The 26835-nt window shown below is 40.0% G+C and overlaps 1 protein-coding gene across 4 annotated transcripts in view; it reads right to left on the bottom strand.

The window, feature by feature from the left end:
• Positions 1-26300, bottom strand: part of adgrd2 (adhesion G protein-coupled receptor D2) — a 106126-nt gene extending 79826 nt beyond the window's left edge. For 3 of the 4 annotated variants that reach the window (XR_007040446.1, XM_047380152.1, XM_047380154.1), the window contains exons 1-9: positions 26161-26257; positions 25865-25911; positions 25629-25686; positions 25261-25500; positions 24551-25180; positions 20882-21004; positions 17632-17726; positions 9127-9417; positions 2426-2537 (exon numbers count right to left, since the gene is read on the bottom strand). Coding sequence is in view for 3 of the 4 variants with exons in the window: in XM_047380152.1 (XP_047236108.1) it covers positions 2426-2537; positions 9127-9417; positions 17632-17726; positions 20882-21004; positions 24551-25180; positions 25261-25500; positions 25629-25686; positions 25865-25909 (1594 nt within the window). In the remaining variant the exon portion in view is untranslated. Of the gene's footprint in view, positions 1-2425; positions 2538-9126; positions 9418-17631; positions 17727-20881; positions 21005-24550; positions 25181-25260; positions 25501-25628; positions 25687-25864; positions 25939-26160 lie in introns of all 4 variants that reach the window. The other variant, XM_047380153.1, reaches the window with a different exon arrangement.
• Positions 26301-26835: the final 535 nt, after the last annotated feature.

Raw genomic sequence — 26835 nt, 5'->3', positions numbered from 1 at the left:
TTCCATGTTGAATTTTCGTTTAAACTCCATATGTACGTTAGTATGAATCATATATATTGAAGAAAAATGTATATATGACAGGTACAATAGAGATATATGTCCTATACAATTTTCATATTTGGCAGATAAACAAACACAGTGACATCAGCTGTTCACAAATTCAGAACCTGTAATAATAGAGATAACATCAATCAATTGTTCTACTCAGGTCTATAAGAAATTCACCCGTTTGTTTTCTCCTGATCCAGGAGAAAACAAACGGATGCACATTGTCTTTGCAAACTGAGCCACACAACTGCACAGTTCACTGTGCACACAAATGTATACCTCCAGGATACTAGACGTTACAATTGATTGACTTCAAATATGATATATGACATTAACCCAAGGGTGAATGAAATGACATACGTAAGTGATTGTTTTGTAAATGTTTGTTTTTAGGCGCCAGTAGCCCTTATTTTTTCACATTTTTCTACCATTGGAAAGCTAAAGCCAACAAATACCTGTGGAGAGATAAGAAATCCTGTTAAAGTGGGAGAACCCTACAGCCAGCACCTAACCATTTCTGGCACATCCTGACATCACACCAGCTCTGCTTATTTAATACACAACCTGTTCTGTTTGTCTGCTGCATTTCTGATTGTAATTCAGCTCTCATTCTGGATGGAGATACATATCTGGAACAAATACATTTTATTTAGAGGATGTAAAGTCACACCAACACTAAAATGACATGAATGTCATGACTGTGTTTAGGTTAAATTATAAGAAAGAGGCTAAAAGATAGAAAACAAAAATAAATGTTCAAATCTAGAATGTTTAAGCAGTACGTTTTTTGTAACATGTTTAACTAACTGAAGAATTTGTTTCTTTTATCAAAAGCAAGTGAGGCAAAGGGCAAAAAGAATTTATACAAATTAGAGCAACTTGATAGATTAAGAATTCCTTCACTGTAAAGCAAAACACAAATACAGAACTAAAACCGAGTACTGTCATGTAAAGAAACACAGAACAGAACCATTCTCCTACTGTGGGAGGTATGTGTGACAGTATTAGAATACACATGTACGAGAAACCCTAAAGAGAGTTGCCACCTATCATCTGAAACCATATAGCAGAATTAACATATCCACATGATCTGGCTTCTTTCAAAAAGCCATAGATTTCATTTCTTCTCATCACTCAGCAAATTGAATTTACAGCGCCACCCACCTAAGATGAATCCAAAGAAAAAGTAATTAAAAAAGTTCCTTTCGGTTCCTTTTCTGGGTGAGATAAATCCTGCTAACATTGCATCAGGTCTATGTTAAGAGGGCATCTCAGTGAGCAATGGAATGGAATGGAAATGTTGACTCATGTTCAACAATTGACATTAGGTTCCCAAATAAAATGCAAATAGTGTATTGTCGTCATGACCGAGCCTGTTCACCAGCACATTAGATAAAATGCACTTTGTTTCTACCTGTCTGTAGGTACAAATATGCAAACATAACCTTGACATTTACCATTAGTCTTCCATTTTTAGCTATAAAATAAACGGAAATACTGTTTTGTTTTTCAAACATTTCATTACACCACAATATCTCATTATTTTGTAGTTTCCCTAATTTGCTTTGATTTATAGACTTTTTTATCCTTATGAAATTGTTTTATTGATTGTAGGGGAAATATAAATTAACTTATAAAGGCAAAGCTGCTCCATGTAAATTTGGTCTAACATTGACTAAAAAGTGCATCTAAATTTGTGTTACATTTACACTCAACATGGACAATGGAACCAGATCTATTGCTCACTGTGCTATATATGTTTTTATCAATATAAAACAGTTCTATATATGACATAATCACTACAGAGCTAAACATGTCATATATGCTTCTTACATATAGTAGGTTTATACTGCCCTATATCTGCGTGTGGTTTGTATGTTATAAGAAAAGGTGAGCAGATAGGTAACACGTATTCCTCCATCCCTCGGAATATAGTGGAACATATTTCACACATAAGATTTATGTTATGGTGTTGATTAATAATTATTATTAGTGAGGTATTTGTTTGATTACAATCCAGGGAGTAATTTGATAGCAAATACTATACACTTTTCAGCCTCATTAAACCATTATTGCAAAAAGATGCATCATTCGGTATGCCTTTTGGTCTGAAACTAAAGCAAACATAAAATGTGCATTAAAGAATCTATAGCTTTTTTGGGAAAACCCTGTGAATTGGTCTTTTAATTGTTGTTGAAACGCTGCATTTCTGTCTGGATTAGTGAATAGATTTTTATCATTTTAAAAGGTCAGCTGTTACATAATTGCATTTCTGTGCATTGTCAAATCTATTTGATGATAGACCCAGATCCAAAACCAAAATTCTGTGATAATAATAAAAATGTTATTAATTCTCCAGGAAATTTGTGTAACTCACTGATATTTGGGCTGTGAATGGTCACATGGTCAGTGTCTGCTGTCAAGCTCGGGCTCAATCGGGTCACCATCCGGTCGATACTCTTCACAACGTCCATGGGACCGTTCACTACCTGAAACCCAAAGAGCACCAGTGTGTCAGCATTAGCAGCCCTCACCGAACCTGCCCAGATCTACACACTCATCAAACCTAAGGACACTTTAAAAAATGACCATTCATTGCAGCACAATGAAAAAATACTTCCAGTGCTTTTAACTGTTTGTAAGAGTCTGCAGATTAGCCGAAGAGGACCCACAAAGCTCAACAGACAGGCCTATAATGCATGCCTCATAGATTTAGCCATTGTCTGTTTCCAAACACCTCATTCTGATTTCAGTGTGCCCATCTAAAAGCTGAGCCTTGGAGACAGAGCTGGGAGAAGAGCGCAGGAGGTTTGTGGGTGAGTGCAGACTCGGTTATTTCAGAGTGCTTCTCATCCATTGAGGATGCGTTGAGGTGGCCTTGGAGCACTAAGAGGCTTGGGGGTTGCGGAGGGTGAAGGAAAGCAAAGCGCTGAGAGACATACAACTTTTCACATAAGGCACTTTTTGCATGGATCTATATACTCCCCACATCAATGGTGCATAAGTACAAAACACCAAACAGACTAAAAAGAAGCAATGTACCATCTGTGAACTGGATTAGACTCACAGTTTTAGTGAGAAAGTAGAGCAAAACCTGAATGATTAAGCAATATCTTTTAGGAAGATTATAAACTAGGGTGTCCATCATTTCAGATGATCTTAGAACATTTTCAGTTGCATTTACAGAAGCATACTGCCCTCTAGTGTTTAGAGCTTGATATACCACATTGCAGGTGCCACCAGTGCAATGCTAATGGTTTTAACTGGAAACCAGTTCTGAGCATGTGCAGAGCTTCATCTAAAAGTGTTCTACCAAACAGGAACACACAATTTATCTCCCAATATCTCCCAAGTTTTCATATTTTCTGCCTTCCAAGAACTCGTCCTTTGATGTACTTTTACCACAACTAAAACTATTCATTTTGTCACATTGCACGCTCAACGTTTGCTGTATTTATTTACATTTTATGTGATAGACCACCACAAAGTAGCACATGACTGGGGATGGGAAAAGTATTTCACTCCAACTACATCTGCAGGTCTTTTGGGGTATGATTACAACATCATCTAGAGAGGGAATCTTTACTAATTCTTTTTTGCAAAAAAGCTTTTGCTCAGTCAGATTGGATGAAAAATGTCTGTAAAATCAGTATAAAATCTTGCAAAAGATTCACAATTAAATTTAGGTCAGGACTTTGACTGGACCATTGTAACACATGGATATGTTTTGATCAAAGCCAACCCTAAACATACAGCACTGGCTGTATGTTTAGGGTTGTTGTCCCACTAGATGTAAATGTTCACACAAGTCTTTTTGCAGCCTCTAACATTTTTCTTTTTAGATGGCCTTGTATTTAGCGCCATCCTTCTTCACACTGACTAATAGTTGTCCTGTCAACTGATTCCCCCACCTGTGCTCTGAACTTCTGCTGCTCCTCCAGAGTTACCATAGTGTTGGACCATTTGTTGCTGAATGTTGGACCATATGTGCGGTACTATGCCTTCCAGCGTCAGCTGCCATTATGTACCCCAAGATAGGCTGCTACCACAACTCCCAGCAGGAATTGCAGCTGCTACCACAACTCCCAGTAGGATTTGCAGCTGCAACCACAACTCCCAGCAGGCTTTGCGTCGCAGCTCTGATGCCACAGTGGACTATATAAGGGGACCGGAGATGCCCACCATTGAATTTTGATTATTGCTGGACTCTGAAGCCGCCGAGCTTCGCAAGTTGTGTCTTACTGTGTGAAAACCCGGTGTACTGGTGTACTGTAAAATTGAACTGCTATAATAACCTCATGGTGAAACTCAACCATTTTCTTTGTCTTCACCTTCGTGTTCTTCCACTGGTTGCCGCCGAAAAGTTTTATGATCCTTTGTTTGCTGAGTTCCAACTTTGGAGGGGTTTTATGACTGGAGGGAGCCGCCCCAAAGCTTCGTTCAGCACCATATTTCTCTTGTATTTTGCCATAACTGCCATAACTGCTGGTTTGATTTCATACAAACTCAAGGCTGTTTTATTTTGTTTAGTCAAATATTTTACCCCTTTTGTGTAGAATTTTGCATGCTTGATTGGGTGAAGATTATTGAATCTGAATAGCGAGGTGTATCAGGGCTGTTGATTTAATAAATATTCACGTAGAGAAAGATAAAGTGTTTGTGTTTATTTTGAGCAAGAGTGATTTGTCTGTCAAAATAAGGTCAAAGTTCCCCAACGTTTCAGTGAAACGGTTGATTAAACAGTGACATCTAGTAATAGTTATCAATTATTACTGAGAATTTAATAATTGTAATTATCAAGGGCTTTGAGCCACAATTACAACACCAAAGGACATCTCTGATCTCGATTGGTAAGTAAAGATGTTTTGTTAAGAAATTAATGTTTCTCAAACTATGATTGTAAATTATAATTCTTGATAAATATTAATTAGTCAATAATCATAATCCTTACAATAGGGTAGTTCCTTGGGTTAATGCTCACTTTGCACAGCCTGTCTGATTAGGTGGGTGGCCATGTCTTGGTAGGTTTGCAGTTTCTCCTTTTCTTTCTTCATTTTGAGATGATGGATTGAACAGTGTGTGTTTTGGATATTTTTTTATAACCAAATTTCAATCCTATAATGTGACAAAATGTAAATGTGAATGTCAAGGGTTATAGATGCAATACATGGAACTTCATTTTTGCACTTCTCAGAGGAGCAGACCTATATTTGTTATTCTGAGGGTTATTTTTGTCTGTGTTAAGTAGACAAACAGTGAGATAACCTCTTAAGCCCAAAGGGGTTTTGTGAAGTTTGAGCCCAAAATAACATGCGCAAATCTAACTGAATTTTTCTGAGAATTGACATACTCTACCTAAACAATCATTTAGTTAATAATTATGTTTTTCAAATGGGAGTGATATTTGTGGCCTTCTTTTGCTGCTGGTTGAATAAAACCTGGGTGGATTGTGACAAAATGTATTTTTTGGAATCTGTGTGCTCTCTGTTTACAGCAGACATGCTGGTTGTGTGTGTAGAAGCTAGGAGGTGAACGGCTGAGACCGAGTTTTGCGGTTACGTCATTTTGTGGAGTTTATTTTCTGATGGCAGATTCTTTTCTGCCTTTAGTTTTAACTGTTTTTGGTGTTTGTAGAAATGGTTTATATCAGCTTTTAGCCAAGATTCTACTTTTACTGTGGATACCACATATGTTAATGTTCAACTTATAGAACTTGCAGTAAAGAAAGTAGAAGAAAACAAGAGTTAAATAAATCCTACCCCCAGTACTGGGGGTTAGGCTTAAGAGGATAAACTGTTTCATTCTGATAACAATAGTCTTTTGTGTGTTACACACATGAAATCTTATTCTAAAACTGAATAGAAAATGTAATAATCATGTCTGACTGTTTAATGGATAAGTGTTTTTGTGCTTACACATTTTACTGTTAGTGTGAGGGTAACAAACTCTGGATGTGCATTAGTTTTTATTCTGATATTCTCACTTTTTTTTTGCATGGCAGTCATGAGAGCCCTGTTTAACTCAGACTTACATTGTTTCACAGATTTTTGTCAAATCATTCAACATGCCCTTGTTCCCTTTACTTTACTTAACATCTGAATTCCACAAAGTAAGACATATCCTTGAGAAAACAATTGTAAAGTTTGATCAACAGAAAACAATGCACTGCACAGATTCTTGTCACGGTTTGCTTGTTCATTAAAGAAATTGCTGCTTGGCCTACAGCACTTATTAGGCAGGATGTAACAAAAAGTTGTTACAGATAAAAGCAGAATGTGGTATTGTGATTAGCTGATACACAGATATACAGGGGTTGGACAATGAAACTGAAACACCTGTCATTTTAGTGTGGGAGGTTTCATGGCTAAATTGGACCAGCCTGGTAGCCAGTCTTCATTGATTGCACATTGCACCAATAAGAGCGTGAAGGTTCAATTAGCAGGGTAAGAGCACAGTTTTGCTCAAAATATTGAAATGCACACAACATTATGGGTGACATAACAGAGTTCAAAAGAGGACAAATTGTTGGTGCACGTCTTGCTGGCGCATCTGTGACCAAGATAGCAAGTCTTTGTGATGTATCAAGAGCCACGGTATCCAGGGTAATGTCAGCATACCACCAAGAAGGACGAACCACATCCAACAGGATGCAAGAGGAAGCTGTCTGAAAGGGATGTTCTGGTGCTAACCCAGATTGTATCCAAATAACATAAAACCACGGCTGCCCAAATCACGGCAGAATTAAATGCGCACCTCAACTCTCTTGTTTCCACCAGAACTGTCCGTCAGGAGCTCCACAGGGTCAATATACCCGGCCGGGCTGCTATAGCCAAACCTTTGGTCAATCATGCCAATGCCAAACATCGGTTTCAATGGTGCAAGAAGCGCAAATCTTAGGCTATGGACAATGTGAAACATGTATTGTTCTCTGATGAGTCCACCTTTACTGTTTTCCCCACATCCAGGAGAGTTGAGGTGTGGAGAAGCCCCAAAGAAGCGTACCACCCAGACTGTTGCATGCCCAGAGTGAAGCATAGGGGAGGATCAGTGATGGTTTGGGCTGCCATATCATGGCATTCCCTTGGCCCAATACCTGTGCTAGATGAGCGCATCACTGCCAAGGACTACCGAACCATTCTTGAGGACCATGTGCATCCAATGGTTCAAACATTGTATCCTGAAGGCGGTGCCATGTATCAGGATGACAATGCACCAATACACACAGCAAGACTAGTGAAAGATTGGTTTGATGAACATGAAACATGAAAGTGAAGGTGAACCAGATCTAAATATTATTGAGCCACTTTGGGGTGTTTTGGAGGAGCGAGTCAGGAAACGTTTTCCTCCACCAGTATCACATAGTGACCTGGCCACTATCCTGCAAGAAGAATGGCTTAAAATCCCTCTGACCACTGTGCAGGACTTGTATATGTCATTCCCAAGATGAATTGACTCTGTATTGGCCGCAAAAGGAGGCCCTACACCATACTAATAAATTATTGTGGTCCAAAACCAGGTGTTTCAGTTTCATTGTCCAACCCCTGTACTTCTGAATAAAATATATGGATCAATCACCCCATCTCGCTTCATTGGAAAACTAAAGATACAAATAGCACAATAATCCCCATGCTTCCAGTTAATTTGGACCAACTCAGCAGAACCAGATCAACGATGGATTATATTCAGCTTTAGTTGATACATTAATAACATACTTCTCAAAGTCATTATTTGATCAGGGGTTAACTGCAGCAGTTAGTTTAGAATTACAAATAAACCTAACATTGGCCTTTTTGGACTTTAGACAGGAGTACAACAGAAATCAGAACCATATCCTGTTGTTATACACTCCTGATCAAACTCGTAAGACTGGAAAAAAAAATACAAGTGTTTTCAATTCATGCTGTTGGGTCATGGATCAGGTTGTAAGGACCACAAATCTTGTTTTCATGTGATTTTCTGTTAAGCATTCACAGTGTCATGTCCTCCTGATGGCAAAAGGAAAAAAACCTTTTTACCTTTGAATGTGGCAGGATTGTTACACAACCAATGCAGTCATGTAACATTTCTGAGGTTATGGGACAAAAAGTGGTCAAAGCTAAAAACTTTTTCCTGTGAAGACATTGCCAGATCTTCGACCTACTGTGGCTGGTATCTATGAAAGAAAGATTAAAGAACAAAAAACGTCCCCCACACCACAAAGTTTCCTTTTTGGACTTTACAAGGGAGAATCAAACCTGGGACACTGAAAGATTATTGAACCTGCTTTATTCAGAAGAATTTACACCTTAAAACTTCTTGGTTGAAGTCCAGTAATCTGTGATGCCTTGGTCCTGTTTAGCAAGATGTGTCCAATGGAAATTAATGACATGGATGAAATTGATGTTCCCCTTCACTGGTAAATGTTCAGTTCTGACTACAGTCTAAGCAGTTTTTCAGCTGCAAACCTGTGTGCAAATCAAAGGTATGATTCCTTCTCCTTTGGTGAGGACCCTGTTGCAGCAAAAAGGGCAGTTCATACAATATGGAAGGGACCTCAGCAGGATGTGGGGTTTACTGCTTTGTGGAGATCATGGAGGGTCATTGCAGCTAGTGATGTTACAGTTGTCACTCTGTTACTTATAATGGAGATCCCATTGGAACCTTTTTGTGCACCAGAGAACAATGCTAAGACCCTGTGTACACTATCAATATTTTTGCAGATATTTAAAAGAAAACGACGACATTCCTTTAACAAAAAGCAACTCCAGCCTTGCTCTATTACAATAGAGAAAAGTTAATTTCAGTAAAAAAAAAATAGTAAGATGGCCAAATTTTGACTTAACATACTGTCAAAAGAAAGTTTTAGGACACTTTAAATGTAGCAAGAGTTGCAGAACATTTCAACATTTGTTGTAATATTTGCTTTGAATGATTTGACCTGAAGAAGTCAGTGACTGGGTCAAGGCTGAAGAATGCACCCAATCTCTGATGTCAAAAGGAAGGATTACACAGCTGTAGAAACATTTCAAGCATCGATATTGATCAGTAAGGCAGCAATAGTAAGTGTCATGCAAATCTACTTTCTACATAATGTACTACCTCTTTGATGGCCTGCCACTTGTCTGCATTGTCTTCTCTGATGATGCTGTCAGCCACACTGATGAAGTGCTGACTGAGCTCCTGGATGTTGCCATGGCTGCTGTTTCCAGCACAAATTGACGGTTCAGAGGAAATGTCAGCAGTCAGCATCAGCAGCTGAATGAGCGTCACCATGTCCGCTGGCTGCAGTCCCTCCTGCTGCGTGTCTTCCAGTGCCTGGACAGAGATGTTGAGCAGGGCCGAAGCCTGGGCCAAGCTGTCCAGCCCCGATGGCTGCTGTACAAGCACCGGCTGAGACCGAAAGAAAAAATGCTGGATTCAGTCTAAAATGACCCCGCATTTAAGCTCATAGCATTTTATGAAATTACAAATGATTCAAATTAATTAGATTATGAAGAATTAGAACAACAGTGTTGGCGAAGCACTGCTTCCCACTCCTGAGGCGACAGACGGTTTGCCAGAATCGGTTCGAGGCCAACCGGTAGTCCTTCTCCATTGCTTCACCGAACTCCTCCCAGGCCTGGGTTTTTGCCTCTGCCATAGAGGGTGACACAGGAGTGGATTTTCTCTCCTGTCCCATCCCGCTCCAACAGAAAAATGTCTTGTCCCATCCCAGTCCCAGGCCAGCATAAAACAAAATTCTGTCCCATCCCACTCCTGGTAAATTGACTCCCACTCCCATCCGGCTCCCATTTAGAACGACTCATACTCCTGTGCCACTCCCATTTTTGTTTTCTTTATTTAGTCTTTTGGCAATTTCTTTGAAGGACCAGTTAGGTCCACGTTTTTAGCTGTAGTAAAGGCCAGATAAGTAAAAATAATAATAATGAAGAAATAATAAAATATCAAACAAGGAAACAGACCATGCCTATCTTAGTTGAATAAACAAAATGTACATAGTTGTATTTTACTCATTTATTAAGTGATTGTTTCCTTTGAACAATGACATTACCTTTAAGTTTCAAGTTGCTGAAACAAAAGAAAAATGCACCTAGCAAGAAAACTGTACTTGGTGAACAAAAGTGCAAAAAGGCATTAGCTTCACAATTTAGAAACTGTACCTCAATGGTTCACAGCCCTGGTCCTTAGGGACCCCTTCCCTGCAAGTTTTAGATGTGTGTCTGCTCCAGCACACCTGATTCAAATTCTGACATGACCTCCTATAATGGCATCAAGAATGGAGGGTCAAACTGGACAAAATTAAAACAATAAAATTATCATTAAATAAATAAATGTTGTGAATGTCCCATAATTGAAGTAAACGTAACATGAAAGAAATGTAACATTAAATATGCCATTAAATTAAAGGTACCATTTATTTATTTAATACATCATTAGAAACAATAAATGTACCATTATATCATTGTTGGGAGTTATAATTATTGATTGATTAATCTTGATCAATAATTATAATTAAAAATCATTATTTGAAAAATCAATTTCTTAACCAAAATCCTCATTTATGAATTGAGACCAGAGATGTTTCTGGTGTTGTAATTGTGGCTCAACGCCTTTGACAATTACAACTGTCAAATACTCCGTAATAATTAATAACTATTGCCGGAGATGCCACTGTTTAATCGACCGTTTCTGCCGAAACGTGTGGAACTCTTGACCTTATCTTGACTGACGAATCACTTTTGCACACAATGAACACCAAACGCTCTCTTTTTATCTATGTGAATATTTATTAATCTTCACCTACTCAGCAATGCAAAATTCTACATAACAAGGGTAACACATCTAACTAAGCAAAATAAAGCAAACAGCAATGGGTGTGTATTGAATCAACCAGCAGTTATGGCAAAAAGAAGGAATGAGAATATGAAAAAGGGGTGTGGTGGCGAGTGGAGGTGGGGCGCAGCTCCCTTGTACTCAGTGATGTCCGATCATAAAACGTCCCCCAACTCCTGAGCAAAGCGTTATAAAACTTTTTGGCGGCAAGCTAGCGAGCAGTGAGATTGGAGACAAAGGAAAATGGTGAATTTTACCATGAGGTTATTTTAACAGTCCAGTCTTACCGCGCACTTGCGCTGACTCTCAGATGGTAAACAAGCACAAAGCTAGGAACGCAGCGGCTCCAGACATCAACACAACACATCAAAGTTTCAATAAACAAGGTTACATGCACATATCATCCAGCACACATTAGATTCTAACTAGCAATTCTGATCGCTCTACAACCTCTGACCATGCCCAGGCCTTCTAATAAAGAAATAAAAGATTAAAATAAAAGATGGGTTTTACTTGGTGAAGCTTCTGGGGCAGCGAGTGAGAGGGAAAGAGGGGGGGGGGGGTTGAAGAGTTAAACTCCAAGAAAGCGGTCAGTCCCCATCCTTTGGCCTTCTTGACGAAAAAGGAAAAATATGATCTGACCATCAAACACGGTGGCGGTTCGTTTCCTCGAACTCCGTGTTTTTAGTTACGTGTTAAACTCACGTCTTCGATCGGCAAAGTGAAATTTCTGGCCTTCCTAGTCCAGAAACCTCAGTTATGAATTGTTCGTTGGCCAACGAGAGATAATAAATGAAATCCACTCAGGACTCTTCTCCAGGTGATGCTTCAGATGTTGGTGATCAGGTCACGATCTCCAGCTGAAGGCGTATGTTCAAAATGGGCGCCTTCATATATAGCGTCCTGTGACGTCAGAGTTGGGACGCTCGTCATATCAGTCGCGCAGTGCTCGACGGGATATGTAGTAGCGGGCTGTCCTGGATACAAAATGGCCGATGCCATTGGAGAGGCACAGTGACGTCCAATAATGTGCAGATAGTCCAATACTCAGCAAACAAGTGGTCCAACATCATGAAATGGACTATTATGCAATTAAATGTGCCACTGAATAATTAAGTATAATTGTAAAGACAACATGATGTAATTAGTGCCACGCTTACAGGTCCTTCTCAAAATATTAGCATATTGTGCTAAAGTTCATTATTTTCCATAATGTCATGATGAAAATTTAACATTCGTATATTTTAGATTCATTGCACACTAACTGAAATATTTCAGGTCTTTTATTGTCTTAATACGGATGATTTTGGCATACAGCTCATGAAAACCCAAAATTCCTATCTCACAAAATTAGCATATCATTAAAAGGGTCTCTAAACGAGCTATGAACCTAATCATCTGAATCAACGAGTTAACTCTAAACACCTGCAAAAGATTCCTGAGGCCTTTAAAACTCCCAGCCTGGTTCATCACTCAAAACCCCAATCATGGGTAAGACTGCCGACCTGACTGCTGTCCAGAAGGCCACTATTGACACCCGCAAGCAAGAGGGTAAGACACAGAAAGACATTTCTGAACGAATAGGCTGTTCCCAGAGTGCTGTATCAAGGCACCTCAGTGGGAAGTCTGTGGGAAGGAAAAAGTGTGGCAGAAAACGCTGCACAACGAGAAGAGGTGACCGGACCCTGAGGAAGATTGTGGAGAAGGGTCGATTCCAGACCTTGGGGGACCTGCGGAAGCAGTGGACTGAGTCTGGAGTAGAAACATCCAGAGCCACCGTGCACAGGCGTGTGCAGGAAATGGGCTACAGGTGCCGCATTCCCCAGACCTGGGCTACAGAGAAGCAGCACTGGACTGTTGCTCAGTGGTCCAAAGTACTTTTTTCGGATGAAAGCAAATTCTGCATGTCATTCGGAAATCAAGGTGCCAGAGTATGGAGGAAGACTGCGGAGAAGGAAATGCCAAAATGCCAGAAGTCCAGTGTCAAGTACCCACAGTCAGTGATGGTCTGGGGTGCCGTGTCAGCTGCTGGTGTTGGTCCACTGTGTTTTATCAAGGGCAGGGTCAATGCAGCTAGCTATCAGGAGATTTTGGAGCACTTCATGCTTCCATCTGCTGAAAAGCTTTATGGAGATGAAGATTTCATTTTTCAGCACGACCTGGCACCTGCTCACAGTGCCAAAACCACTGGTAAATGGTTTACTGACCATGGTATCACTGTGCTCAATTGGCCTGCCAACTCTCCTGACCTGAACCCCATAGAGAATCTGTGGGATATTGTGAAGAGTACGTTGAGAGACTCAAGACCCAACACTCTGGATGAGCTAAAGGCCGCTATCGAAGCATCCTGGGCCTCCATAAGACCTCAGCAGTGCCACAGGCTGATTGCCTCCATGCCACGCCACCTTGAAGCTGTCATTTCTGCAAAATGATTCCCGACCAAGTATTGAGTGCATAACTGTACATGATTATTTGAAGGTTGACGTTTTTTGTATTAAAAACACTTTTCTTTTATTGGTCGGATGAAATATGCTAATTTTGTGAGATAGGAATTTTGGGTTTTCATGAACTGTATGCCAAAATCATCCGTATTAAGACAATAAAAGACCTGAAATATTTCAGTTAGTGTGCAATGAATCTAAAATATATGAATGTTAAATTTTCATCATGACATTATGGAAAATAATGAACTTTATCACAATATGCTAATATTTTGAGAAGGACCTGTAATTATTTAATGATGTATTAAATAAATTGCACATTTAATGGTACATTCAATTTTTTTCTATTTCACAACGTATTTATTTAATATTTTCCCTTGATGAAGCCTATCCCCTCTACTGTGGCAAAGGCTCTTAAATCTTTAGTGCACATGCGAGCAATTTTGTTGACACGTGATGGTACTTTTCGTTTGACGAATGAAGAGATGCTGGGCTGATTCAATCCAGAATTTTCCTTACAAGTGTGCCTTAATCACTGGTGTATTTGATTATGACTAAACACGTTTTACAAGCAGCATACTGCGTGTTAACACAGCTATATTCAACTCTCCTGAAGTTCGGTAATATTTGCGACTTTCCTGTTAGCTCAATGAGTTTAATAGATAAGACCTTATGACTTTATGTTGCAAATCCAATTTTACCACATCCACTTCACATGCGTTTGCTCCCTCCATTCTGAACGCAGGTGGAAAATGTCGATCAGAAGCACTGTTGGCTTGTGGGTCGTGTAGTTTGTTTGACTTGCATTATAGTATAGTCTTCTTGGAAAAAAACTACACAATGGCGGTGCTGATCCAATTTTTTTTTTCTTAAAGTTTATAACAAAGTCTCAGTTTTACATTTGCAAAGACAATTGATCCTAATTTGTTTTCCCTCCTATGGGTTAGCTCCCGCTCCCATCTGCTCCCATTAATTTTTTATCCCGCACCATCCCAATCACGTGATCTTTACTAATGCTGTCTTCCATCCCATGGGAATCCCGTGACCCTTGGGATTCCCGAAAAAATGTCAGAATCTACTCTGCCACAGCAGAGGCCGTGGCATGCTCGGCCTCACGGTACCCGTCAGCCGCCTCAGGAGTCCCACAAGCCAACTACAGCTGATAGGACTCCTTCTTCAGCTTGACAACATCCCTTACTGCTGGTGTCCACCACCGGGTTCTGGGATTGCCGCTGCGACAGGCACCGCAGACCTTACGGCCACAGCTACGGGCAGCAGCATCGACAATAGATGCGGAGAACATGGTCCGCTTGGACTGTATGTCTCCAACATCCCCCGGAATCTGGTCAAAGCTCTCCCGGAGGTGGGAATTGAATACATCCCTGGCCATGGACTCTGGCAGACGTTCCCAGCAGACTCTCACTATGTGCTTGTGTCTGCCAAATCTGTCCAGCTTTCTCCTCTTCCAGCAGATCCAACTCAGCCCCTCTTTTCACCCGAGTGTCCAAAACATGCGGCCGAAGGTCTGACGACACAACAACAAAGTCGATCCTCGACCTCCTGTCTAGGGTGTCCTGGTGCCAAGTGCACTGATGGACACCCTTATGCTTGAACATGGTGTTCATTACAGACAATCCGTGAACACCACAGAAGCCCAATATCGAAACACCACTCAGATTCAGATTGGGGAGGCCATTCCTCCTGATCACGCCTCTCTAGGTGTCACTGTCATTTCCCAAGTGGGCGTTGAAGTCCCCCAGCAGAATAATGGAGTCCTCGGGACTGGCACTATCCAGCAACCCTGACAGGGACGCCAAGAAGGCCGGGTACTCCGCATTACCACCCGGGTGGTAGGCCAAATCGACAGTCAGACACATGTCCCCAATCTGAAGGCGCAGGGATGCGACCCTCTCATCAACTGGGGTAAATCCCAACACGAGATGGCTGAGCTGGGGGGCAACAAGCAAACCCATCCCAGCCCACCGCCTCTCCCCGTGGGCCACTCCAGAGTGGAAGAGAGTCCAGCCCCACTTGAGAAGATGGGTTCCAGAGCCCACGGTGTGCGTGGAGGTGACCTTGACTATTTCTAGTTGATGTCTCTCGACCTACCGCACAAGCTCAGGCTCAGGCTCCTCCCCCCCCCCAGTGAGGTGACATTCCACGTCCCTAGAGCCAGCCTAAGCATCCGGGGGATCGGGCCGCCGAGGTCTCCACCTTTGTCTGTTGCCAAATCCGCCCAATCCCACAGTAGGGGTGGGAGGCTGCTGACCTCGACTGGGGACATTATCGGGCAGTGAAAGGAGTACTTCGAGGATCTCCTCAATCCTGCCATCATGCATTCCGTGGTGGAAACAGCGGCTGGGGTCTCGGGGTTAGACTCTTTCATCACCCAGGCTGAAGTCACGGAGGTGGTTAAAAAGCTTTGTGGTAGCAGGGCTTCGGGGGTGGATGAGATTCGCCCTGAGTACCTTAAGTCTCTGGATGTTGTAGAGCTGTCATGGTTGACATGCCTCTTCAACATTGCGTGGCGGTAGGTGACAGTGCCTCTGGACTGGCAGACTGGGGTGGCGGTCCCTTTCATAAGAAGGGTGACCAGAGGGTGTATTCCAACAACAAGGGATCACACTCCTCAGCCTCCCTGGTAAGGCCTACACCAGGGTATTGGAGAGGAGAGTCCAGCCTGTTTTTGTCCCGGCCGTGGAACACTGGACCAGCTCTATACCCTCTACAGGCTACTCGAGGGTTCATGGGAGTTTGCCCAACCAGTCCACATGTGTTTTGTGGACTTGGAGAAGGCATTCGACTGTGTCCCTCATGGTGCTCTGTGGGGGGTGCTCCAGGAGTATGGAATCAGGGGCCCTTTATTAGGGGCCATCCGGTCTCTATACAAGCGGAACAGGAGTTTGGTCCACATTGCCGGCACTAAGTTGAACCTGTTCCCGGTGCATGTTGGACTCCGGCAGGGCTGCCCTTTGTCACCGGTCCTGTTCAGAACTTTCATGGACAGGATTTCTAGGCCCAGCTAAGGGCCGGAGGGGGTCTGGTTTGGGGACGAGTGGATTTCGTCTCTTCTTTTTGTGGATGACGTGGTCCTGCGGCCCCCTCTAGCCAAGACCTACAGCAATGCTGGGGCGGTTCGCAGCCAAGTGTGAAGCAGCTGCGATGACAATCAGCTCCTCCAAGTCCAAGGCCATGGTTCTCGAGGGGCAAAGGGTGGCTTGTCCTCTTCAGGTTGGAGGGGAGTTCCTGCCTCAAGTGGAGGAGGTATCTCGGGGTCTTGTTCACGGTTCACGATTGAGGGAGGAATGGAGCGGGAGATCTACAGACAATCAGTGCGGCTGCTGCAGTAATGTGGGCATTGTCTGTTGTGGTGAAGAGCTGAGCCAAAAAATGAAGCTCTCGATTTACTGGTTGGTCTACGTTCCTACCCTTACCTATGGCCATGAACTTTGAGTCATGTTCTGCTCAACTTATGTTTAATGGTTCCCTCTCTCAGCCACAGCCATTACATAATCTTGTAGATTCTGTTCATGTTGGTCACACTGTAATTAGGCAGTTATTGGACTACATGTTAGTGTTTCCAACAGTGAAATCATAATCTTTTTTACAAATCTCTCTTGTTGTGGTCACAATTATGTTACTAAAATTAATGCAGAAATTTTAGAAAATGCTATTTTTGTCAATCAAAAAACAATTGCATCATTTTTGTATATGTCATTTTTAAATATTATTTATAATTCTGGTATTTTTGTAATCTCACTGGTGCAGAGGATTGCTTTTTTATGACAAAAGTTAGGTATGAACAGACAACATATTATACAGATGACATATTGGCTAAAATAGTGTTGTTCCTTGGACTAAATACCAATATGTTTTTTAAAGAGATACACTAGTTTTTGTCTTTCTGTGTAAATGTTTCTTTATGTAAGCTGGCTGCAGTTTCGATAATTTATTACTTTTAGGTTTCAGATTCCAATAAAGCAGCCAACTTAAATTTATGGCGACATCACAATTTCTTTTTCCTTTTTTTTTGGCTTGCAAAATACCTCACCAACTGCTATTTTACATGAAGCAGACTGACATGATCATTTTTTTAAAGTGAATTATTTCTAATTGAATTTCAAAGTTTTTAGAATGTTGATGATTCAGTAATTTGATTTTAAAAATAGAAGCAATGGCTCATACTCTTTGTCAAACCTAGCTTACATCTAAATGATACAATGTTTGGATGCACACCGGGAACTGTTAAATGCAGCTATCTGCTGTCAGCAAGCCTGATGGAAGCCATGCTCAGGATCAGCTGCTGTATAGGGATGTAGGGGTAATCTACCTGGCTTTTGTTGGAAAGCTTCATCAGTTGATTCATGAAGGCAGAAGGCTGGCTGCTCTGAGACTTACTGATCTGCTCCATCCTGTGGTGCCGCTCTGCAACAGAGAAAACAGTGCATCTGTGTTTGTTATTAACAAAAATTGCTTTTATTGTGCTTAGATTACTCATTATTCAACAACAAATCTTTAGATAAAATACTTAAGAATACATTAGAGAAAGTTATTTTCCTGTATTATGAAAGGTCTGCTTTCAGTGCGTCAATATCCATTTGCAGTGCATAAAATCCTTCAGAGCTACAGCACAGCTGAATTTAAGATTTGTAATTTAAATGTCCTTGCTTTTATCAGGTAAAAATAACATACTTCCCATCGCTGGTTAAAGATTAGCACGTTACAGTTTATTAAAGAGTAGACAAAAAAAGGAAAAGATGACGATGACGATATCACCTGTAGACAGGAGTTTACTACAAGAATTACTACAGATTTTTTGCATAGTCCAAAAAGACATGCATTGTGTGATCAGGTGTGCCTATTTGTCTTGCATGTCTCTGCGTTGGTTATATAATGACCTAAAATCCTGTCCAGGATGGATCATTTATAGAATTGAGGTAAAAAAAAACAAAAACCTAATTTTAATTCTATGGTTTTATGTTTTTTGATGTATTTATGTATTTTGAGCTGATCCAAAGTTTTGGAAATGCACTTTGTTTTTCACAAAGTTTTCCAATTTGGTTTTATCTTTGTTTAAAAAAAATGACATACTGGAATCTGTGGTGTGTTTTTATCCACTTGAGGTCATGTTTAATTAATTTTAGAACGTGGTGAAGAACAGATCATTTTTATGTTATAAACACTAGAATAAAATGTGTGTGTGCTTTCAACATTACTTGATTTAAAAAACAAACGTTCTTAAGAGCTAAACATAGACAAGTGGTGAATCTGATATAAAGAAAAAATATTGGATTAAGTAGTTCAGATGTTGGTATGTGGACCAAGGGTTGTTACATGTGTTAGCATTGATGGTGTGAACCTTGTCTTAAAAGTGGGGTTTTGATTTATTTAGTTTTTGCAGCCAATTGCTAAATTTTAGAATTTTCCTGTATGAACCCAGATCCCACGGTACACATGCAACACTTGGTAATTTTTTAACTGATGCACAAATTAAAAAACGAAAAAAGCAATTTTGGGTTGCTATGAAGCAACCTTGAGAGATGATAAAAGAAAATATGAAAGTCAGTTAAAATTAGAATTGTTTTGCATGTTGTTTATACAATTTTATATATATTTAAAGGGACTGTTGATGATTTAATTGGACAAATTCCTATTTGTTCTATTGAATAAAATACATCTAATTAAAAGAAAGAAATAGAAAGAGCGTGATCAAACTTCTAACTGGTTCATTGAAGAAAATCTTGAAAAAAAGACAAAAACTATTTAACTGTTGCAAAAGTTTAACAAATGCAAAGTAAATAGAAATAAAAAAAAACAACTTTATTTTATTTATTATTTATTATAAGAATACACCGGGTGTACAAAGTTAGTTGTAGTAAATAATATGTTTAGCACCTGGCAACCATATTTTGATTTTTGATGATTTGTCATGTTACAACACTCACTTCACTTCACTTCCCCGAAATAAACCCTACTTGAACTACTTGGGGAGGAATTAGTAAACAGACTACCTCTGTGTGTAATTCAATTTTAGAATAAATCTAGCTGTTCTGTGAAGGCCTCAGAGGTTTATTAGCGAACGTCAGCCTCTTGAAGAACAAGGAATACGGCAGACAGGTATAAAATAGGGTTGGGTAACAAAACAATGTATCAAGCTTTAAACATCTCAAATAAGGTCTGTTTAATGTAGACCTCTGAAAATGGAAAGTGTATAGCACAACAGCAAACCTACAAAGACGTGGTCGCACCCTACACTGACAGGCTGGGTCAGGGAAACCCAGTCTGTTTCTGTAGGGGGCTTTGGCTCTGATTAAGGAAAAATATTCAGAGCCAAAGACCAAAAACAACTCTACATCTAAAGTGAAACATTTGGATGTCAAAGTATTGCATCATTGGTTGTGCACTTGAAATAATTAGTAGGTTATGGGAGATTGGCATTGTGAAAGAAAACTACATAATATCCTATGAAATGTTAGCCAAAAACCAAGTAGGAAACACAAAAAAAAAAAACACGTGGTAGAAGGTACTCTGGTGGGATCTCCATCTCCACTGTGAAATATTTGGTGGTTGCAGTATCATGCTGTGGTCCTTTTTTTTCAGCAGAAACAGACAAGTTGGTCAGAGTAAATGTGAAGATGGAGGAAGCTCAATACAGGCCCATGAAGAAACCTGTTAGAAGCTGTGAAAGATTTGAGACTGAGAAGAGGTTTACCTTCCAGCATGAGTCTCTAAACATGCAGCCAGAGCAATAATGGCATGGTTTATGTTAAAGGATATTCATATGTCAGAATGGCCCAGTCAAAGTCCAGACCTAAATCTAACTAGGAATCTTTGGCAAGACTTTAAACTTGATCTTCACAGATGCTCTCGATTCAGTCTGACTGAGGTTGACCTATTTTAAAGTCTCCACATATACAAAAGATGGTAGGCGTAGCCCAAAACACTTACAGCTGTGACTACAGCAACAGGTGGTTCTATGAAGTTTTGGCTCAGGGGTGCTGAATTCAAATTCACATGTTAACAAAAATGATAAAAAACAGGTTTTCTTGTTCTTTAACTAACAAATATATTTCCTAATTTACTTTGGTCTATCTTCTAACATCAGAGTAGTCATTGGCCAAGGTAATTACACTGGGCAGGTGGCAAGTGAAATACTAATTCACCCTTCATGTTCGTTTTTTTTTTATCCACCCTACCATGTTTATGGGGAACCAAAAAAAAAAAAAAACAACTTTGATATTGTCCAATCTGTCTTTTTCAACCTAAATTGAAATTTCTTTAACACATTAAAATTCTGTTTGATCAAGTAGGCATCTTAACTGTGGCCTACTTGAATTACCCATCTAAATACTATAATTAGAAGTAAACAATATAGGTAGTGGAAATTAAGAAAGCTTGTATAAACCATTCCAGGTCTGTTTTTTCTGCTCATTTGAAACCAGAATAACAACAAAGTATTTACGTATACATTACTTTATTCTAAAGTATACCAGGTCTTAAATTTCTTTAACCTGGACGGTTCTGGTTTCAGTATTCAGTAATCATAGATTACCCTGCAAAAAATCTGAAAACAGGCTCACCTGGGCTGCTCCTGCAGATGAAAGGCAGAAAATCGGAGCAGTCTGTCCAGCCCAAGGGAGGCAGCTGATCTGACCAGCCCTGCAATGTCCTGCAGCCCTGTAGCTCCATCTGCTGGTGTACAGCTGCTCATACATTACAATTGTTACAAACAAACACACACACACACACACACATACACACGCACATACACACGCACGCACACACGCACACACACACACACACACACACACAACATAAAACCAGAAAAAAACGTTTCATTAAAAAGAGGAAACAAACTTTAGTGTCCTTTAGTGATGTTTACAGAAGCAACTAGAAGTTCATCATAATTTATACACAATTTGCATAAATCCAAAATACAAGCTTGGATGTTTTGAAACATATCTACCTTCATATACATACATCTATACCATACATATATGTATGGTATAGATGTATATATATGTATAGTATAGATATGTATACATGTATGCATACATATGTATAAATATAGATATCTATATATATCTATATATATAGATCTATATATAGATCTAGATATATCAAACCAAACGGACCAAACTCCTGGTCCACTCTGTAGAAGCGGAACAGGATTTCTAGGCACAGCCAAGGGTTGGAGGGGGTCTGGTTTGGGGACCAGTGCATTTCGTCTCTTCTTTTTGCCGATGACGTGGTCCTGCTGGCCTCTTCTAGCCAAGACCTACAGCATGCACTGGGCCGTTTCGCAGCCGAATATGAAGTGGCTGGGATGAAGATCGGCTCCTCCATGTCCGATGCCATGGTTCTCAAGGGGAAAAGTGATTAATTCACTCTTACCCTGCAGTTTTCAGCTCCATCCAAACCACCATTCATTTGCAGAGAGAGAATGAGAGGAAGAGAGAAAGACAGAAAGAGAGAGAGATATCATTGTTCATCCCAAGCTCGGGTCCTGGGAGATGGAGGTCTCCTTTGCAATATCTCTTCTGTTCCTAGGGCAGTGGTCTTCTGAACTGAGATCTCTGATATTTCTCAAGGATCTGTTGGTGCCACTTTTCCAGTGTGGGGGTCACGGTCCAGGGTGCTCCAATGACCACAGGTGCTAGTATTACCTTTACCTGCCATGCTCTATCTAGCTCTTTCCGGACCCCTGGTATTTCTCCACTTTCTAGTGTTTCTTTTTATTATGTTTTCATCGTTTGGGATGGCCACATCAATCACAAAGGCTGTCCTGTGCTCCTTATCAATGATCACAATGCTCAGTTGGTGACCCATTACCATTTTGTCAGTTTGTATTTAGAAATCCCACAGGATCTTATTTTCCACCACTTTGGGAGGTGAGTCTTACTCCAGTTTGCATTCCACAGAGATGTTTCTGTATACTATGCTGGCTTCTTGGTCATGGCATTCCATATATTTCTTTCCTGGCAGTATCTGACACCCTGCCACAAGATGCTGGATTATTTGTGGGGCCGATTTGCATAGCCTGGGATCTTACCTGGTGTGGGAGATCTGGGCCTCTCTAGCTATTGGATTTTAGTCTAATCTATCTAACGGTGATACATCCAGCTTTTTCACTTCCAGTGTCAATTGCCTGAGACATTTACAAAGCGCTTCTTCCCTTGGGGCCATCTTCTTGAAGTATTCTTGGAGCTTGGATGCTTCATCTTGGCTCTAATGCCTGGTTTGATATTCTATCTGGTGGGGTGTTCCTTGAGGACAAATGAGCACGCAGCCTATTGAATGTGATGTGTAGCCAATCAGAAAGTGAGGGGACAGACGGAAGGGAATTACTCTGAACTCACGTTTGATCTCGAAAGAGTTTGCAAGATTTCCGACAGCCTGACATTTGAATGTTCGTGAGTGAAATCCTTTCGTGTGTGGTCTGTTGTGCTTGCTGTGTAGCTGGACACCACACACTTTACCACCAAACCTGTTTTATCTACGATTTTGTTACTGTCACGTGTGGGGTCTCTCAGGTTTTAAAAATCAGCCAGAAATGTCAAAATCTTGCATTGTGAACAAGGCATAATTCTCACTAGTACTCTGCCTCCTTCTGTGTGCTTAGTGTATAACCTGCGGATATTGAATTTGGGTTGGAATTAACCATAGATGGTGAGCAGCTTTCATGTTTTAAGGTCTGTGGTCTGAATTTTCTCCTTTGGTCAACTTATTATCCCAGCAGGGTATCTTATTGCTTACAGGGCATAACTGGTGATTACCCAGAACTTGTTCTTGCCATTAAGGTGACTCCTTAGACCTTGTTGGAGGTATTTGGCTGATGCTATTTGGATGCTGCTGCTTTCCTTAAGGCTTCTTTGTAGTTCTCTGTATATCTCTATATCTATATCTATATCTATATATATATATCTAAATATATATATATATATATATATATATATATATATATATTCTCTCTCTATAAATATAAGTTATAATTTGCATGCCTTGTTAATCAGGAGTAACTAGATTTTTTGATTCACTGGTTTTAGAGGTGAATATTGTCCAATTTAAGATCAATAGATTACAGTCTACAGTGCACACCTGGAAAATCCTTTCATCAAATGCTAAAGCTAAACTTGTGAAAGTAAATAGGAAACTTTCCTCAATAAATCAATTGAAAGCATTGGAACTAATGTCATACACAATAAATATGTATGTACAAATATTTTATATGCTGCAAAAGGAATTCAAAAAAGTACATTTTTGTTTCTCTGTAATATATAAAATTTTCCACTATTGTTTGGATTTGATTTAGAAAACAAGGTTTGTTTTTGTATCAATGCATTTTAAAGGCTATAGCCAGGGTTGATGGTAGAGAGTTTCTAAAAATTTCTATAAAAACACAATAAAAAACAATTTGTTTCCCAGGGCCAGGGAGCCAACCATACGCCACACATCATTAACATCAATTAAAGCGATGTTAATTAAAGCGATCTCTTCTTAAGCGCTGTATGCAGCGCTTGGTGTAGTGGTAGAGCAAATGACCCATATATGGGGGCTTTAGTCCTCAACGCAGCTGTCCCTGGTTAAAGTCCCGGCCCCGGCAACCTGTGCTGCATGTCTTTCTCCTTTCTTCACCCCACTTCCTATATGCCTACTTTCAAATAACAAAAAATAACAGCCATTACTGCTGCAAAAACAAAATCTAAAGAAAAACAATATCTTAAAGTAAATGTTCCTTCTGGATATCTGTAAGGTTTACTGTCAAGACATTATTTATTATATGTATCACCAGTTTAATTTAACTCTGATGTAAACAAAAGTTTTTATAAAAACTCTTTATAATGTTTATCAGGATTTTCTGCATTGCCTCTGATTAGGTCTACAAATGTTACTGCACGTAGAATGTTGCAAATACAGTCTATAGACACTGGCAAATGACATTTCTAGACTTGACTTTAGGTAGAGATTGAAAATGTAGCTCTCTTTGGTCTATTGACTTACTGTACATTAATTTCAAAAGCAGCAGAGTGATGAGAGACAAGTTCTACTTCAATTTTTATTTTAAATCAAACTCAATTCTAGTTCATCTTCATCAGTTAATGAGTATTGGTATGAATTAAAATTTTTCCAAATTTGTGGGGAAAAAATGTGAAATTTGTAACTACAAAATGTAGTTGATAAACCGTGAACAATAAAAAGCTCATATTTCTTGTGAATTTATAGCTTTAGGTGTTAGATTGTTATCTTACCTGGACAGAATAAAGAGGCCTGCACCTCTTTGACCACATGATGGCTGTTTATGAGGCTGAGGTTCCAACTAAAAAACTTTTCCTGTATCGTGGCCAAACATAAATTTAAGGCACGGACATGTATGGTTTCCAAAGCAACGTTCCAAATATTCAGGTCAGTGATGTTTCCAAAAAAGGGTTCTGTGAAATTGCCCCCAAACGAATCTTGGTCTTGGCCAAGGATAAGAATACCATCACCATGTATATCCCGGTCCATGTCTGTTCCAGAGCCCATGTCTTTCCTGTCCCCATCCACATAAATAGCCCAGTGATTGCTGATCCGGCTCCATGTGACACAGATGTGATGCCATGCACCATCATTTGCAAAAGACGCCTTATATGGAAAGTGCTTTCCATGGATTATAAGTGCCAGGTGGATATGACCTTGCATGTCAACTCTGCCTCGTAGCTGAAACTCATTGGTCAGAACAGGTGCAGCATAGGAGAAGACTGTGGATACATCATTCCAGTCTGTGTTCCACTGAACTCGAACACACACGCTGATAGATGACAGGACAGGAAAGGACACTGTCACACGAGCAAAGCCTTCATGGGATTCCTTTGGGAATTTTAGAGCTGAGAACTCTAAATCTAAATCCAAAGAGAGAAGAAAATAGTTTTAGTCTGGGGAAAATTTTAATTAAAGCTTGGAGATCCCTAATTCCACACACATTGCCTGGAGAGAGCTACCATCTTGGAGGCTGATCTGTTGTGATCTCTGACCCAGACTGGAGAGCGAAATCCAATCTGCCGAAGGAGCTCAACAGTTTCTTCCTTGTCCTCTGACTGTTCCAGGGTGATGAGAGAACTGAACTGACCTCTGCAGAAACTCTCAGCTCTGGAAAAGGGAAGCGAGTCATTAAACAGCTTCAGCACCCATCTTGATGTTTGATGGACCAGCTTGTCTTGCTCTGGGAAATTAGACACAAAATTGAGCACATTATAGATAAAATGATGAAATTTTTTTTAATAACTTCATACATTTCCCAGGTTTTAAAGAGGCAAAATGCAAGAATAAATTAACCCACTGTTCCCTCACCATGGGGGTGCAGCATTGTTTCTGGCCCAACACGCGTTGGCTCACCCTCACATATCACCTATAGTGAAAAAGTTCCAGTTCACTTCTATAATTCATAAGAAAAATGTTCTACAGTTTTCACACTTATGATTTATAATGTATTTTATATCATTCTTTTGTAACCTACCAAAATGTGAAAACAAACTAAAAATATAGCTTCTGTTACTCAATATAATGTATAATGTGAAATTTTTTACCTCCAGCAAGAAGAGTATGAGTACTCTAAGCAAGGTTCCAGTCATTTCTAGGCAGAAGAAATGAATCAGTTCACCTAGAAAAAAGTATTTTCATTGTATCCACAAGACTTTGGTTAATAATTGTTTCAAAAACATCACAATGTAAAATCCACCATTAGTAATAGCATTACAAAACAAGACATGAGTGTTTCTTCTATACTCTAAGATAGCACCATCCTTTCATGTTACTCTGGAAAAAGGTGCCAACTATACGCAACAGTAGAACATAAATCCAGCTCAGGCTCCTCATACAGTACCTCGGTGTCAATGTCAACCATGTCCTGCAGTGTCTACAATCTTCTCTCAGGGAAAAAAACAGTGCTCCCTGTGCATCTGCCCAAGTCCCCATCTGCCTTCCCCTTCCCCTTCCAGCTTCAACCCTCCTTCATGCTTTCTTCCCTCATGCGCAGCCTAAAGCGATCTGCCTTTGTCATGCAAAAAGGGTCATTTTTTTAAAAGAACTCCACTTGCGCAAGCACTGTCAAGCATTCGGCACAGAGAGTTCATGAACAGCAGGAAGAAGCTAGACGTGCAAACCACTTTCCCCGTATCTAAGCTTTCAACACGACACTCTAAAGTTAATTATTGCTGTACTATTGGTAATACTTGTAATATTGCCTAACAAAAACAAATTTTTGTCTTTTGCAATGGTTTTTAACAAATTATTTTGTTTAAAAATAAAAATGCTGCATAAAATAAAAAGCATTCATTGCATTTATTTTTAAATTAGGTCAATGTACAGTTGATACCAGATATTTACACACACTATATAAAAAGATAAAGCCTTTTTTTTTCGCATTTTCTGGCATAAAATAAGAGTAAACCTTTCCTGTTTTAAATTAGGTTAGGATTAACAAAATGATTTCTGTTGAAATTTTAGTGAAGTGCACCAAATTATGATTCTGCCACCCCTGTACTTAACAGCTGGGATG

This window comes from Girardinichthys multiradiatus, chromosome 12 (genome assembly GCF_021462225.1).
Source record: "Girardinichthys multiradiatus isolate DD_20200921_A chromosome 12, DD_fGirMul_XY1, whole genome shotgun sequence".
NCBI classification, from domain to species: domain Eukaryota; kingdom Metazoa; phylum Chordata; class Actinopteri; order Cyprinodontiformes; family Goodeidae; genus Girardinichthys; species Girardinichthys multiradiatus.
Note: the sequence above shows the minus strand (reverse complement) of the source record. Positions and strands in the feature narration are given on the sequence as shown.